Source organism: Corylus avellana, chromosome 3 (assembly GCF_965113065.1).
Source record: "Corylus avellana chromosome 3, dhCorAvel1.hap1.2, whole genome shotgun sequence".
Lineage (NCBI taxonomy): Eukaryota > Viridiplantae > Streptophyta > Magnoliopsida > Fagales > Betulaceae > Corylus > Corylus avellana.
The window spans coordinates 21,965,318-21,981,019 of NC_142492.1; the positions used below are offsets into that span (position 1 = coordinate 21,965,318).

Below are 15,702 nucleotides of genomic sequence, written 5' to 3' on the forward strand. Positions count from 1 at the left end.
TGCATGGATCGATGGATAAATTGTATATCAGGTTAATTATAATCCAAAATTCGGGTATAACCCTGAAAAAATTCGAAAAATATATAGGGGAAAAAAAACCAAATTTTAAAACTGACCAAATTTGTTGACGTGTCACGTTACGACACGTCACAATTTTCTGACGTGTCATAACGACACTTCAGAAAATTTTTCTGGCGTGGCAAGAGTGGCATGTCAGACTAGAAAATTTTCTAATGTGCTTCTCCTTCCACGTCAGAAAAATTTTCTAATGTGTTATTTTCTTACACATCAGAAATTTTTTGACGTGTCAGAAAATGACACGTTAGGAAATTTTTCTGACGTTGCACTTTTTGACATGTCAAAATTTATTGACGTGTTAAAAGTGACACGTCAAAAACTGCATGTCAGGAAAAAAAATATTTTTTGTAGTGTTACTTTTATTTTCTTTTTAAAAATTAAATAATATTTTATTATTTAATTTATAGTGGGACATGTGGCATTCTGTAGTGTGTTGGATCAAATTGAACGGTCCAGATGGACAATTAGAGAATCTTAAATTATCCGCTCAATTGGAGGGGAACCCGATCCTAAAGAGAGAGGGGGGAGAAGGGATGAATAAATATAAAAATAAGATAAACAGGAAGATTGTTTCTCCAAATGTAGAGTACAAATCTGACAAGACTTAGAGCATTCACAGCAGCTTTTTCGTCATTTTTCCTAAATATAAGGATCAAAACTACTTTTTACTTCCTATCTAAATACACTCCACAATACTTTCCCTTTACACTTCCTATATCATTAAAATAATATATTTTTTACTTTTTTTTTTTTTTAAAAAAAAAAAAAAAGAAATCTAAAAGCCTTTTATTTTCTCTCTCATCTCTGTCTACTTTCTCTTTCTCTTTCAATCTCTCATCTCCAGAAATTGAGTTTCTTTTCTTTGTCTATGGTCTCCTGTTATGGATGTGTTCACGGTCGCCATGGCTGAAACAAATCATGTTTTTGCAGATTTTGTAGATTCTTGATTGCTAGTGTGATTTTTCTGATTAGTTTTTAATTACCAGCGGGTGTTTTTGCTTCGATTACAGGTGGGTTTTTTTTGTCTTTGATTACTGGCGGTGAGAGCGGAGAGGAGAAGAAACCATAATCTTTGTTCTACTTCTTGGGTTCTTCGTACGGTAATGAGGGTCTTCTTGGCTTCTTCTTGATTTACATATTTTTTGTTCTTCGTTTGGAGAGAGAGATGGGAGAGGGTAGGAGAGAAGTGAGTGATGTGTAGAACATGGTTAACATGGAGAGAGATGTGCAGAACATGGAGATGTGTAGAACAATATGTTATTTTCTTATTTTAATCTCTTTAATTTATAACTTTTTTCTTTTGTTTTTTTCTCTTTTCAAATTTGTGTGAGTGTAAAAGAATAAAGTCCCACTTGAAAATGTGTAAGAAGTGTGTGGTTAAAATACCATTGTTAGGCCCAAACCTATAAGCTTAAACTTTTGGATTATGGGGTATCTCAACATTATATATTATATCATGTGCTCACTTAAAAAGACTCACAAGGTATTAATCTCGCAACAACTAGTATCAAAACAAAGTTTAGTTTCTTGGGATGGGTGTCTAAATGCATCTAGTTTGGAATTGTGTCTACATCCATAACTCGTGTATGCGTGATACTCTTAAAAATATAAAAGGATTCATAAGTGAGGGAGATTTGAGCCAATAAGGAGAAGATTATTGAGTATATATATGTGTGAGTGTAAAATAATAGAGTTACACATTAGAAATATGTAAAAAGTGAGTGGTTAATATAACATTGTTGGGCCCAAACCCATGAGCTTAAGTTTTTGAGTTGTATGATGTCTTAACATGCTAAGATATTATGAGTTTACTAAAAAGACTTCCCAAATATTAATCTTGCAACTTATATCTCTACCAAAAGCTCAAGTAAAATAAATTTTTTTTGAATGTTGCTGAAATTTAATCTTTACTATCACCCATTTACCCATTTGCACAACAAGATAGACCTCCATTGTAACAACCGTATGCTTTTTCTTTAGTAGAAAACATGAGTGGAAAGAACTTGCCTAGAGTTGGTCTTTGGGTATTGCAATGTGCAACACAGTGTTGCCTTCTTCATCTTGCCAGTTTAACAATTTTATCCCCATTAAAAAGGCATCTTTGATAGGCCCGCCGAAGCCATCCTAGCAAGAGCTGAAATGCATCAATTCTATTGTTTGCCAAGGCAATGTGTAGAACAGTCTCTCTTCGAATTGTCACATCTTCAATAGACTCGGGACAAACTCTTAGAAATGTAACCAAAAGATCAAGATGCCCTATTTGAGCTGCATAATGCAAGGGAGTTATACCCTCCCGCCCTTGGACACAAACAAGGTGTTTATCAACATCAAGTAGCCGTAGCACTACTCTAGTTTCACCATTTTGCAAAGCAAGGTGCATAGGAGTGAAGCCGTCTTTGTTAAGCTTCCTAGCGAATGATCGCTTTAACCTCATGATTTCCATGGCCAACCGGGTATGCCCTACAGATGCAGCTTCGTGTAAAGGAGTTTGAACAAATGGAATGGCATTGATGTTGTCAATAGCTGTTGCTTCCTGGCGGGGTAGCATCCCTCAAATAATGATTTATTCCCTGTTGAAGAGCATTCTCCAGATTCGGGTTTATTCCATGCTCAGCTGGATTTTCCAAATTCTGATCCATTCCAAGGAGAGTGTGATCAGGCAATTAAAGAAAATGTGTTAAGCGTTAAAATGTTGAAACTGCTACTATATGAGGAGAAGACTGTGCCTCCTCTTTTTATAGGGTTGTGAAACTAGTTAACAAATGCCTATTGATTTTTTTTTTCTTTTCGTTTTATAAACAAAAAATAAATATATATTAAAATGGGTAAGCTATACACAGATAAGGTATACATTCATAAGATGTATGAAGGTGAGGGTTCCATTTCCCACCTAACATTCATAAGATGTTGGTCTTAATCCAAATGGATCAAAATAAAACAACGCTTGAAATCTCGTGGACTCGTGGGTTGATTGTGAGTTGAGCCCAACGAAAAGATAAAGTAATAAACCAGATAACCCACGGATTCCCTGCCTGCGTTGCCAAGCAATGTGTTCCCTAAACTCCAACAGAGAATTAAGATGACCGACATAGATCAGGCATGAGCATGCATGCCGAGATATGCAAACAACACAGACGGAGCAAATCCCCTGTCTCTACACTTATCTTCCTTTGGGGAAGAAGTTACGATGTGTTTTCGATCTTTTCACTACAAGAATTTAGGTCTTTAGGAGCGACTTCGAGTCGACCCTAAAAGTCCAAAAGTGGACGCTGTTGACAACAGCGTCGACTTTTGGACCCTAAAGGTGTCGACGCTAATCGTCCGACCCTAATGATAAAATGTGTGATTATCAGCGTCCACTTAAAGTCGACCCTAATAATCACTTTTAGCGTCCACTTTATCGACCCTAAAAGTCGCAATGTTTTGACCCTAAAAGTGATGTAAACGGAAGCCATAGTCGACGCTGATAGTCAACCATTAGCATCCACAAAAAGTGGACCCTAATGGTCCTAAAAATTTTTTTTAAAAAAAATAACTATCAGTGTCCAAACCAAAGTGGACGCTGATAGTTAACCATTAAGGTCCACAAAAGTGGACCCTAATGGTCCTAAAAAAAAATAAATAAATAAAATAACTATCAGCGTCCAAGCCAAAGTAGACGCTGATAGTTAACCATTAGGGTCCACTTTGTGGACCCTAATGGTCCTAAAAAATTAACTATCAGCATCCAAACCAAAATGGACGCTGATAGTTAACCATTAGCGTCCACTTTTGTGGACGCTAATGGTCCTAAAAAATCAAAAAAAAAAATTAATCTGCGCTCGATCGAACACGATTGTGCGATCGATCGCAGTACCAGTAGGTTTTCGACATTTTGCGCTCGAACGCACATTAGGCATGTGTTCGATCACGGAACCAGTAGGTTTTTGACCTTTTGCGATCGATCGCACTCCACGTGTGATCGATCGCAGGACCTATGGGTTTTTAACATTTTGCGCTCGAACGCACATTGGGCATGCGCTCGATCGTGAAACCAGTATGTTTTTTATATTTTACGATCGATCGCACTCCACTTGCGATTTATCGCAGAACCAGGGAACACTAGTATCAGTAACATATATCGGCTAACTCCTAACCACAATATTTCTACCACAATATTAATCATGACAAGAGTAAAAATATTGTACTCTGTTTTGAGTGAAACTAAAGATAGATGTGGCTAAAAAAATTCAAAACATCAATGTACATATAGTCTGTTTAAAGCTTTCTTTCTTTCTTTCTTTTTCTTTCTGACATGCTTGTTGACATGAAAGCATCGTCTTTTATTGAACTGTTTGAATTGATTGACAAATTGTTAAGGCTGGTTGTCTAAAATAGTAAGATTTATCTTCCATTACCTGCAGTGATATAAAGAGTTTCTCCAGAGAATCAAGAATAAAAAGAACTCTAGCCACACATTCATTAGCATAAGTTTGGTGTCCCTTAGCAATATTGAAGCACTTACTCATAAGTGCAAACTTGGTACTTATCTATGAGCTAGTGAGTCCTAAGCCAATTACAATAAACGTTAGCCTCCTCTATGAGAGAGGGAGAGAGAGAGAGAGAGAGAACAAATAGCAAACATGTGAGGGCAATCATATTATATCTGCAGTCTCAAAGATACTCAAAGCTTTAAAGACATATAGCAAAATAAACAATTCAAAGTACCAGCTTGGACATAGCTACATATTGAAGCAGAGTAGTCGAACACAGTTCTGGTGCAACTACTACATAGAGAATTGCTTACTGAGATGAGGGTGGCCTGAGGACATGTTGCCCCATGCTAGGAGGTGGTGGCGGTGGACGAACACCCTGGCCTTGCATCTGTTGGGCTTGAAAACCATGTGAGGGAGGCATTGGAGGCCTAGTACCAGGAGTGAAATTCGCCATTGTGCCGGTACCAACAGGAGGTGGGGCAGGGACAAGTGGAGTCCCACCAGAAGACATGGGCCTAGGGCCATTTGCTGTAAGAGGTGGTGGTGGGAATGAAGCAGGCATTTGAGGAGGGGCTCTGGGAGGATTTCCAAGAGGTGCACCAGGTGGCCTTCCTTGCGTTGGAGGAAGTGGTGGGGATGGACCTTGGGGTGGTGGTGGCAAAGACCTTGGTGGGACACCAGGGGCCGCTGTACCGTTGGCTGTAGGGGCAGGTTGAGGTTTGTTTGCCTCTGGTGGCTTGATTTTAAAATATAATTGCAACTTCACATTGACAGACACAAAAAAAAGGGTCAGATAAGTTACCATTAGCAGGAACAGACCAACAAAAAAACTTGAAAAAAGAAAATTTAGTGTATTTTAACCAGACTAGCAAGTGGCCTATGAAAGAGAAAGAAAAGATTGTCCAGCCCAATTCAGCCAGTAGGTAAGTTGGTCTACATGGTTGCGTCAGTAGGTGCCAAAATAAATTGAGAGAGAGAGCTACAATGAGAATTAAGACCAAGAGCTGACCCACTAGCAATCAAATGACATGTCTAGGTTACAAAAGGTTTTTAATCCAGTGACTTATAAACAACTCAGACCAGGTAGACTGTTCAATCAAACTGTCAATCTTTGTGCCAAATCACATCTAAAAACATTGGAAGCAGTTGAGCAAATATTAAACAGACTAACCATAAACATTTTAGAGTCTGGATCCCAATCTGTGAAGAACGCGGGAAGGGTTTTGTCAATCTCTATGCTAGGAACCTGAAATGAAAATAACAAGCATAACCAATCAAATTTCTTGAAACTAAATGAAATGGTTAAGTTCAGCTATCTACCCTAAACTATGGGGTCATTCAATATCCAATCTACCTTCTCCAAATAAGTGTCAAAACTAACATATTAGTTGGGAGATGATGTAGGGAGGACATTACATATTAAAAGGCAGTAATCTATTAATTTTGATAGCTTAGTGCAGCCCACCATTCATTTGCCCACTATTACATTAATTTTAACCCTAATTTGGATGGTGTAGTGGACGTTGCATATTAATCTCGAGTTAAGTGTTGATGGCAAAATTATTTTATTTACGCACAGAATGCAAGTGACCATATAATTGAGGGTGGATAGCTACATCTACATGTTCGACGAAATTAGACTTTGGGGACAAACATAACATAACATAGTTCGTTTTGCCACACAACAAATCACAACTCCTAGTAGAAGAAAAAGCACAAAATAGTAGTATCTATGGGGTCGAAAAAGAGACCAAGAGAAAATGGAAAGAGAAAAAAGAAAAAAGCGAAAATTTAGATTCTCCATTATTTTGTTGAGAATGTAAAGAGAAAAAATGATGATTTTTGAATTTTATATAATCTTATACCTCTTTATCCTATAATTATGAAAATGATATAATATAAAGGCTAAACATATCATGAATAATGGCTTAAAACTACATAACGACACCTATCATTAGAAACACAAGCCGAAAACCACAAATATTGGCAAAGTTTAAAAGTTTAACACCTTTTGGAGAAGACTACTATGCATTAACACTACTTCACCACATCAGACAACAATCTTCAAACTAATCTAAATGCCCACAAGAAACGTAACTCAAAATGACTAACCTCATCAAAATCATCAAAACTATGTGAGAACTGCCCCATGAACCAAACCTTCCGAGGGAGAAAACTATTAAATATATGTTTTACAATCTATGGCCAGCAAAATTCCAGAACCCAAAATAAAGTACTTATCTGCATCCTCTTCCTTGCCAATTCATCCTCATAAGCAATTTGAGTAATCTACCACAATGAACCAATATATAATATTAAAGACAATGAGAATGAAACCCAACATGATAGAGAAAGAGATACTAAAAATGTGTTTCTTCATGAAACATATTAAAGTGAGAACCTGCTTGGGTGGTTTAACTTTCTTGTACTCTTGTCATCCTGCATACACTTAAAAATAAAATTTAGAAAGATAATATTACTTCCTTGCATTGTTTACTCAAAGTTCTTTAACCTTGATAAACATGTCAAGGGAGATTTACTAACTCAAAAGTTCTTGAACCAAAAATTTTGCGAATATCTTAACATAATATAAACTAAAGAAAAAGTACCAACAAATATACATTACCAAACAGATCACGATCAACAAATACTCAAATACACAGTAGCAAATAGAAAGTACCAACAACTATCCATATACATAGTATCAAAAAATATATCCCAAATAGATGGTATCAAAAAGTACATCCTAAATAAATGGTTATTCCAAAGCTCCCTCAATTGTTGGCTTCAGTTGATTCACCTCCAATCAAGCTCACTCCACACCTAAGAAGAATAGAATTTCATATAATAATCAATAAGCTTTTTAACGATTACTTAGTATGTGTGTTTTTGTAAAATTAATGCATAGGTAAAGTTTCACTAACCCTCTAATACGTGACATTAAGAACTCAACAGTGGCTTTCAATTTGTTCGTTTCCTCAACGTTGGCTTGCAAATTCTCCCTGTACTTATGAAGTTCGATTCTAGTCTATTGAAGCTCGCTTTGAGTATCTTCTTGTCTTTTCCTACACTCGTCATGGTCGTTGAAGTGGGCGAACGCTTGAGATGAAGTACTTAAAGGGGTAGGAATAAGACCGCATCCCATTCCTCTAACGTGCCCAGATCATCGGCCCCCTAGCACTTGTGTGACTATTTTTTGCATTCGGTCGTCCACACTTCTTCCCTCCACATTGCCTTCCTCTAAGGCCTCACTGGTTGTTAATTCGCGCATCTGAAGCTGCACAAGTCATAGTTGGCCTTAGTTTAATATATACTTCATGCAACTTTACTATTCATGTTCTTCACTAATCAACTTAATGATCGGAGCGTAAACATTTACTTACATATAGACTTTTGCATTTGTTGTTCACAAACTCTTTATCCTTTTTTCTTGTATGGGTAGCCTCATATAGTTCAACAGGATTGGGCTTCACTTCTGTTTCTTGTTCCTACACATAATACATATAATCAAAGTTTACACTAAATAATGTTACTTTCATTAAATTATGCTACGAGATACTTACCTTTTTGTAAATGACGTTGACAAATGAACAAGTCCTAGCTATGTGCTTTGTTTCCAATTTGCTTCTGTTTTCTATGTGCTTTGTTTCTATGAAATTTGGAGAAAAAAAAAAAACACAATTATTCATAAAATGTCTTCAAGTGCATGCAAATTATATCAATCTGAATTTTCTAATCAGTATAATAATATATATTTACCTTCCATTTACAGTCATCAAATGAGTCACATATTAGGTTCCACTGTTCAGGACCATACCCTGCTGGCACGTTTTCCCCCCCAATAGCCTTAGCCTTGGCAATCCCCTCATCATCGTTTTTATCAATGCCTTCAAAATATTTCTTGTAGTGGTCCCTATACAAGTTCGAACGAAGCCTAGCATATGCACGACCCAATTTATGTTCAACAGCTTTGATGTGCTCGTATCGTTCCATATTCAATGCGAAGTTTGACTGATACATATTAGATAAGAAAACAATGGTAAAAACTGTGTCACATTATTTTTTCATACGAAACATATTCTTAAACATTACATTGATATTCATACCTGAACATGAAATAGCAACTTGCTCTTTTCCTTAGATGGGACCTTTTTCCATTCACCGTGATGGAGTTTGCACATGTTACGAATAATCTCTCAAATCTTGCTTGCAAACTATGCTGCATTCTCGCCTACAGGTGCTCGGTGTCTATTTGGCATGTTTAGCACTAAGGGACCATTCTTAAGTACGTGGTCACTCAACTTCTTACACTTGGCCTTACCCCTTACACTTCTGACAGACGTGGTAGCTGTTACGCAAAACATAGTAATGTAGTAAGTTATATTTGGAAAAGTATATTGTCAAATGTCTATAACAAACCAAAATAATACAAAAATAACATTTCATAAACATATAATTCATGAACTTACAAGATGCAGTAGGGGCGGCTCCCTGTGAATCCAATCCTGCCAATGAGTGAATAGGATTATTAGACTCGTGCGAAGGATGCCCATCTACTGACTCGAGGAGGAGGGGGGCGAGGGCGACATTTACATATCTGTATCACCAAACCCAGAATTGGGAGTCAGACTCTCATGCTCGTCAATAAGGCCCCTACCTTGACCTTGGCCTCGGCCTCATGCTACTGGAACACGTTTGCATCCTGTCGTTGTCATTGTTATGATCAATCTGCTAACAAATCAAAAACCAAAAAATTATATTAGTCAAATTATAACCATATATCATGTTCAATATTTTTGACAAACGTACAATAATCATGGTAGTAAAAAAAAAAAAAAACACCACACAATATATATATATATATATATATAGAGAGAGAGAGAGAGAGAGAGAGAGAAAGAGAGAGAGAGAGAGAGAGAGAGCATCAACTTCATTAAATATGTTAATACACTTTGTACTTACACCAAATGTGAGCTTATGTTCAACACATTTCATCATCAGATTCATATTCAGAATCTGTATCACTGTTACTTGAAGATGATTGTTCGTGTTCAGAGTCTATATCATTGTCGCTACATAACTCCTCTTCCTCATCAAAGTTTGTATCATGGTCCTCGTCCGGCAAGTTATCGTTGGCAAACATGCTTGCATCAAGTTGAATATATAATTCATCAATTGTTATTATCGCATCATCTCTACGTAATTGAGTGGAGGCTTCAACATTTGCTTCATCAACAAAGACCATATTACCCCCAACACATTCACCTTCCTAGTATGAGTCATCACTGAGTCTTTGGTCATCTTCTGTATTATCTCCCTTTTGTACGGTTGGAATATCATAAATGTCTCTATTGATCCACTTCTGCACTACTTTCCAATTACCACCCAATTTGGGATCATCCAAGTAAAACACTTGCGAAGCTTGACATGCTAAGATGAACTGGTCGGATTCACACCATTTACAAGAAGTATTCACAATCGTGAAGCCTTGGTCCATTCGTACTCCTGTTGCACTCCCAGTATCCCACCAATCACATTCAAACAAGTACACAAAATTTTGGCTATGGTAACGTAACTCTGGAATATTTTTTAGGGTTAAGTACCTAATACCCCCTGGGCTTTAGGAACTTTATTTTTACCCCCCTGGGGTTTCATTTTTATCACAGGAGCCCACTGCGGTTTTGATAAAGGACCAACTTAGTCTATCCGTTAGTTGACCGTTAGTTGAGGACTGACACGTGGACCAATCAGATGTTGACACGTGGCACCTATTTAATTTTTTTAAATTAAAAAAAAAAATGTTTTTTTTTTTTTTGAAAAAAAAAAAAAAAAACAAAAGGAAAAAAATTGGGGGTGGCCGAGCCACCCCTTGGCCATTTGGGGGTGGCTCGGCCACCCCCTTTGGCCATGGGGGTGGTCTGGCCACCCCCATCTGGCCGGATGGGGGCCAAGGGGGTGGCTCGGCCGCCCTCAATTTTTTTCCCTTTTTTTTTTTTAACATTCTTTTTTAATTTTTTTTTTAAAAAAAATTTAAAAATTAAATAGGTGCCACGTGTCAACATCTGATTGGTCCACGTGTCAGTCCTAACGGTCAACTAACAGATGGACTAAGTTGGTCCTTTATCAAAACCCTAGGGGGTCCTGTGATAAAAATGAAACCCTAGGGGGGTAAAAATAAAGTTTCTAAACCCCATGGGGGTATTAGGTACTTAACCCTATTTTTTAACTCACCATAATACTCCGTTATTGAGGTTTTATCCTCACCTGAAACAGAAATACCACTGTTTTGGGTAGTACGAGTTTTTGCACATTCTTTCGTGTGGTACCTAACCCCATTCACGATGCAACCTCTATACGATCTAACATGACGATCAGGTCCGCATGCAAGATCGTTTAATTGTTTTGAGCCATTGTCTGTAGTACGCCCACTATTGTATAAACGTTTATGGAACCAACGTTCAAAGTTAGCCTCATGCTTTTTTTCAATGTCATGGCCACCTGCTCTTTTGATCATATTATAATGTTCACTGCATGAAAAATAAATGTATTGGTAAATGATCGTCAACGCTAAAATTATAACATGTCGTAACAGGTAAAACACAAAGACCATTACTAAACTTACTCTAAATATGAGGCCGTTTCGTTACAGTTGGTAAGTACATACCATCGTGCCCTACTAAAATCATTAGCATTCAGTGTTACTAATTTAGCTGCTCCTAACGGCCGAACTCGTTGGAAGAGAACATCCAAGCGCTGGCTCATTTCTACAATATCAACGTCAACATTTCTCCATTCACGATTCCATCTTGTCTCAATCCCTCGAAGATACCTGGAACAGAAGGTCAAGCTCTCCTCAGCTAGGTAACACTCGGCAATAGACCCCTCTGGACACGCTTTGTTATGCGTCCACTTCTTATATCTTTTAAATTCTCTTTCGAACGGATACATCCAACGGTTTTGTACAGGCCCGACAAGCTCGGCCTCCCGAGGTAAATGAAGTGCTAGATGGATCATAACATCAAAAAAAGCTAGCAGAAATATTTTTTCCATTTTGCATAAAATTATTACAATGTCGACTTTCATTTGTTTTAAGATATCAACTTTCAACGTTTGTGCACATAACTGCGTAAAAAAGGTTCTGAACTCGGTCAATGATAATGCAGTCAATGTCAACACACATGTTGTTGATTTAAGCCGTTTTATTTAAAGAAGAGCCGTAAAATATGATGGTCTCTGAGCAAAAACAACCAACCACATGGAAAAGGATTCTCTTCATTTTAAATTTCTTCTATTTCTTTCATTTAATTTAATGCATTTTAAAGAATGTTGATGTCCAAAAATATTAATGATGCACTACTTTTTAAAATGTACTAAATAGAGAAAATTAATTGAAGGATTAAAATAGAGAGAAGTGTGTCCAAGAAAAAAAAAAGTGAAAATGAATAAAAAGTCAGCCCTAGTTATATATTCAGAAATTCCTATAAACTCATTACTCACAAGTCACACTAGGAATCCAGTCTCATAGTTGACTTTTGCTTAACTTAATAATTCTTACTAAAATATACTATAACACGAGCCAGCTTGTTGATCTTAGCAACGAACGTCAACACAGTTTGTTATGTATTTAAGCTAAGCCGGTTGACTTAAGAATTGTAGAATAAAATATTGGGATAGAAGTACAATTTGGATATTCGTTATCAGAATTGCTACACTTGCACCCAACTTTTACGAACACCTCTCTCACTATCAAAAATCGGATGGTTTTTCACATGATAAATAGTAACAAAATTTTGTCAAATTAGTAATTATTGATGTGCCAAAAGTGAAACGTCAATAATTATTTTATTGATGTGTTTAATGTGCCACGTCAATATTTATTTATGTGGCACATTCAACACGTCAATATATTTAAATTCATTTTAATTTTTGAAACATTTATTTAAATAATTTAATATAGTGACGTGGTAAACTATTATATTGACGTGTCAAAATGGCACGTCAATAAATATTGACGTGTTATTTTAACATGTTAATAAAATTCTGACGTGTCATTTTGACACGTCAATAAATAGTGACGTGTCATTTTGACACGTAAATAAATATTGACGTGTGGTAGTTTACCATGTCAGTATATTAAATTATTTAAATAAAAGTTTTAAAATTAAATTGAATTTAAATCACTTTAATTTTTTCACTTTGATATTTAATTAGAGAGCTTCTCTTTAGAGCATTCTAATTGATCTCTTCTCTATGTATTGTTGTCTTTATTTTTTGCTTTTTATGCAAAAAGCCATAGTATAAGTGACTTCAACATATAAAAACACAAATAAAAAAAAACAAAAACAAAAACAAAACTGTTGTGCTATTCCATCAACCCTATTTGATTAGGAAAAAAAAAATGTATGACATCTATTTTTTTTTTTCTTTTTTCTATTCAAATAAAGAAAATGGGTTACATGGGATCGAACAACAATAACAGGGTGGGCATGCACCCCAATCACAAAGCCCAAACAGGCTGAAAGGCAGTATAAACAAACACAAACACATAAATGGTAGGCAATGGTTTCATTCATGATCCCCAAAGATTTATAAACGAGTCAGGCCTCTCTAAGAGCCGCACAATGCGGTAATAAATAGCATAATAACTCAGTGAAGAGCTCTAAGCGGTAAAAGCAACAACCAACGTGAAATGGTTGTTGCAAGAGAGGTATTGCCAAAAACCGGAATGGAGCCGTCGATCATGAAGAGCGACCACCTGCTAAAAAACTCTATTTACTTATAAGGTCTCTTGCACAAACTCTATCAAATAATCGAATAAGAAACATTAACAATTTAAAAAGTGTTAAAAGTGCCCTTACAACTCTGTGAACCTGTCCAAATTATAACATGTACGTCCAGCTGGTGCTAATCAGCATTTATTTTTCTAACATTTTAATTTAGCTAGACAGGTAAGGGTACATTTTTCTTCATATTTTAAGATTTTAAAGTGTCAACAAGTTTCAAAAAGATTTTTGCTACTCCTGTACATTATGATCTTCATTTTAAGAGTTATTCTTATTCAATTATTGTTTATTGTTATTATTAGTTCCCTTTTCATTAAGACATTCTTTATTGATTCCATCTATGAGGCATGCATTAAGCTAGTAGGGACTTCTCTAAAGTATATATATATTCTGACGTGCCACAAGTGGCACATCAAGAATTCTTGATGTGTCACATGTTGACACGTCAATAATTCAGATTTGGCCACGGTTCCCCATGCGCCAGCAGCTCCTTTTCTTTCCCATTTTCCCTCTTCTTTCTTCTTCCTCCCGCGTGCAGCTTGCATAGCCCTCCCCTTCTCAACGATTTTCTCATTGTTGGCCACCCAATCTTATGCTGTCGCCGCACATTTTCCCCCCTCCATCTCACAGTACTCACTCACTCACTCACCCGCTCCGGCCAACTCGCTCTCTCTCTAACGGCCAGATGCCGTTCGTCCTCGCCGTCATTGTCTTCGTCTCCGGCGGTTCCCCGGCCTCAGTTTCTCCATCTTCGGCGATTGGGTATATATATATATATACACGTGAACAATATTGTGTATTATACGGTAATTTGTATTATAATAATTAGTTTAACATGGTATTATACGAAATACTGATTTAGTATCCCTAATTGATTGACGATGTACATTTTAGCCCACCGATTTTGTAGATGCACTCCCATTATTATTATTATTGTTATTGTAGCATTCTTAGAATCAAGTGGGGTGGTAGATTAACATGTACAAATGATGCAATAATTTATTGATTGCTTCCATCATGGCCAATTTGTTAAAATAAATCATTGGAATGTGTATAAAAGAAAGGTTTATGCAAGTGTTTATATGTTTAATTAACATTTTTCTCATCATATAATAAGGACAAAGTTTTTCTCCCAATTATATAGGTTGAAAGAATTTTTTCTAACCTAGTCTATTAGAAGTTAATTTGAAAAAAAAAACTTTGTTCGATGTTTTCTGATTAAACCATGTTCCATGATAATACCTCCCATGGCCACCTTCATAATATGTTTTTTATTTTGAACAAATGAGCACATAGAGTGTAGATGCATTATAAAAATGAAACAATTTAATCATATTGGTTGAAAGCGAATAGATGGAAACCCGAATAGATGGATTGGTTTCATTATATATATATATATATATATATATATATATATATATATATATATATATATATATATATATAATGAAACCTCATCATGGGTTCTTGGCTTAATCAACATCGGAATTAAGAGTAGATACCATGCTAAATTCTTTAGGGAATAAAAGAATTAGAGTAGATACCATGTCTAATTCATTGCTTAAGGAGATCAATAACTTAATATGTAGATACCATGCCCTTAGGTTGACAAGCATTAATTATACCACATGATTAGAACATTGACCTAGTTTAGTCTTAATGAGTCGGATTAGTGGTGGATATCAAAACCCTAACATTTTAACTATCTTTATCTCTTTTCAACATTGCAAATCTATGACAATTTGTTAATTTAAATTTGGAAAATCAATTCTAAATAAAATCATCAATCCTCGTGGGAATGATCTCGTATTTACCGTACTATACTATTGTTTGATTTTGTGCACTTGCGAGTAAACGTACCCTCCATAAGAATATTAGTTTGAAGAGGATCCCCCCATGCTCACTATTGCAGATATTATTTGAGACGTGTGTGAAGGACAGTACGCCGACAATCACTGCATTGCAAGCGGCAAGGTCAAGATGCCTCCACAACTCTGGCTTGTGTATTCTATCATGCATCGGAATGCATGTCCCTTGAGTCACAAAACTCAAGGACGAGGCCTCTTTCTCAAAACACTCTACGCCTTTCATAAAGGCTATTGGTGCTCCATTCTTGAGCTCATATGGAGCCAGATGTATAAGTTTTGCGACGGGGTGCATATACGGGGCATGGACAGTACCAACAAATGGGGATTACCTTTCCCATTTCTCCTCACTTGTATCCTTCGGAAAAAGGGCATTAAGGGTACTCCAGCAGATGTACCTGTAATTGAGCACCCGCAATTTGGCAGAATCCAATGAAATCAAAGCTATTCTCATACGCCACGGGTACCTCAAGCACTAGCTGCTAATATAGAAAGGGTTGA

The 15,702-nt window shown here is 36.4% G+C and overlaps 2 protein-coding genes across 2 annotated transcripts; both read right to left on the reverse strand.

Moving 5' to 3' along the window:
* Positions 1–2,134: 2,134 nt before the first annotated feature.
* LOC132174203 (uncharacterized) lies at positions 2,135–2,626 on the reverse strand. The gene has a single exon (XM_059585894.2). The coding sequence runs from the start codon at positions 2,624–2,626 to the stop codon at positions 2,135–2,137; it is 492 nt and encodes a 163-aa protein (XP_059441877.2).
* A 2,196-nt stretch (positions 2,627–4,822) lies between these two features.
* Positions 4,823–15,496, reverse strand: LOC148586914 (uncharacterized). The gene is made up of 4 exons (XM_088514394.1): positions 15,197–15,496; positions 9,211–9,281; positions 5,725–5,842; positions 4,823–5,313 (listed from the first exon to the last, which is right to left on the reverse strand). The coding sequence occupies exons 1-4, from the start codon at positions 15,494–15,496 to the stop codon at positions 4,861–4,863; spliced, it is 942 nt and encodes a 313-aa protein (XP_088370520.1). The 3' UTR covers positions 4,823–4,860.
* Positions 15,497–15,702: the final 206 nt, after the last annotated feature.

Coding starts and splice junctions, on each gene's coding strand:
- LOC132174203 (XM_059585894.2), bottom strand. CDS start 2,626: ATGCTACCCCGCCAGGAAGCAACAGCTATTGACAACATCAATGCCATT.
- LOC148586914 (XM_088514394.1), bottom strand. CDS start 15,496: ATGCACCCCGTCGCAAAACTTATACATCTGGCTCCATATGAGCTCAAG. Junction 5,843..9,210: donor AGGCCGAGGCCAAGGTCAAG/GTAGGGGCCTTA, acceptor CATTTCATTTAG/TTTCAAGAAATTTGATTGGT. Junction 5,314..5,724: donor CAGACTCTAAAATGTTTATG/GTTAGTCTGTTT, acceptor GTCAATGTGAAG/TTGCAATTATATTTTAAAAT.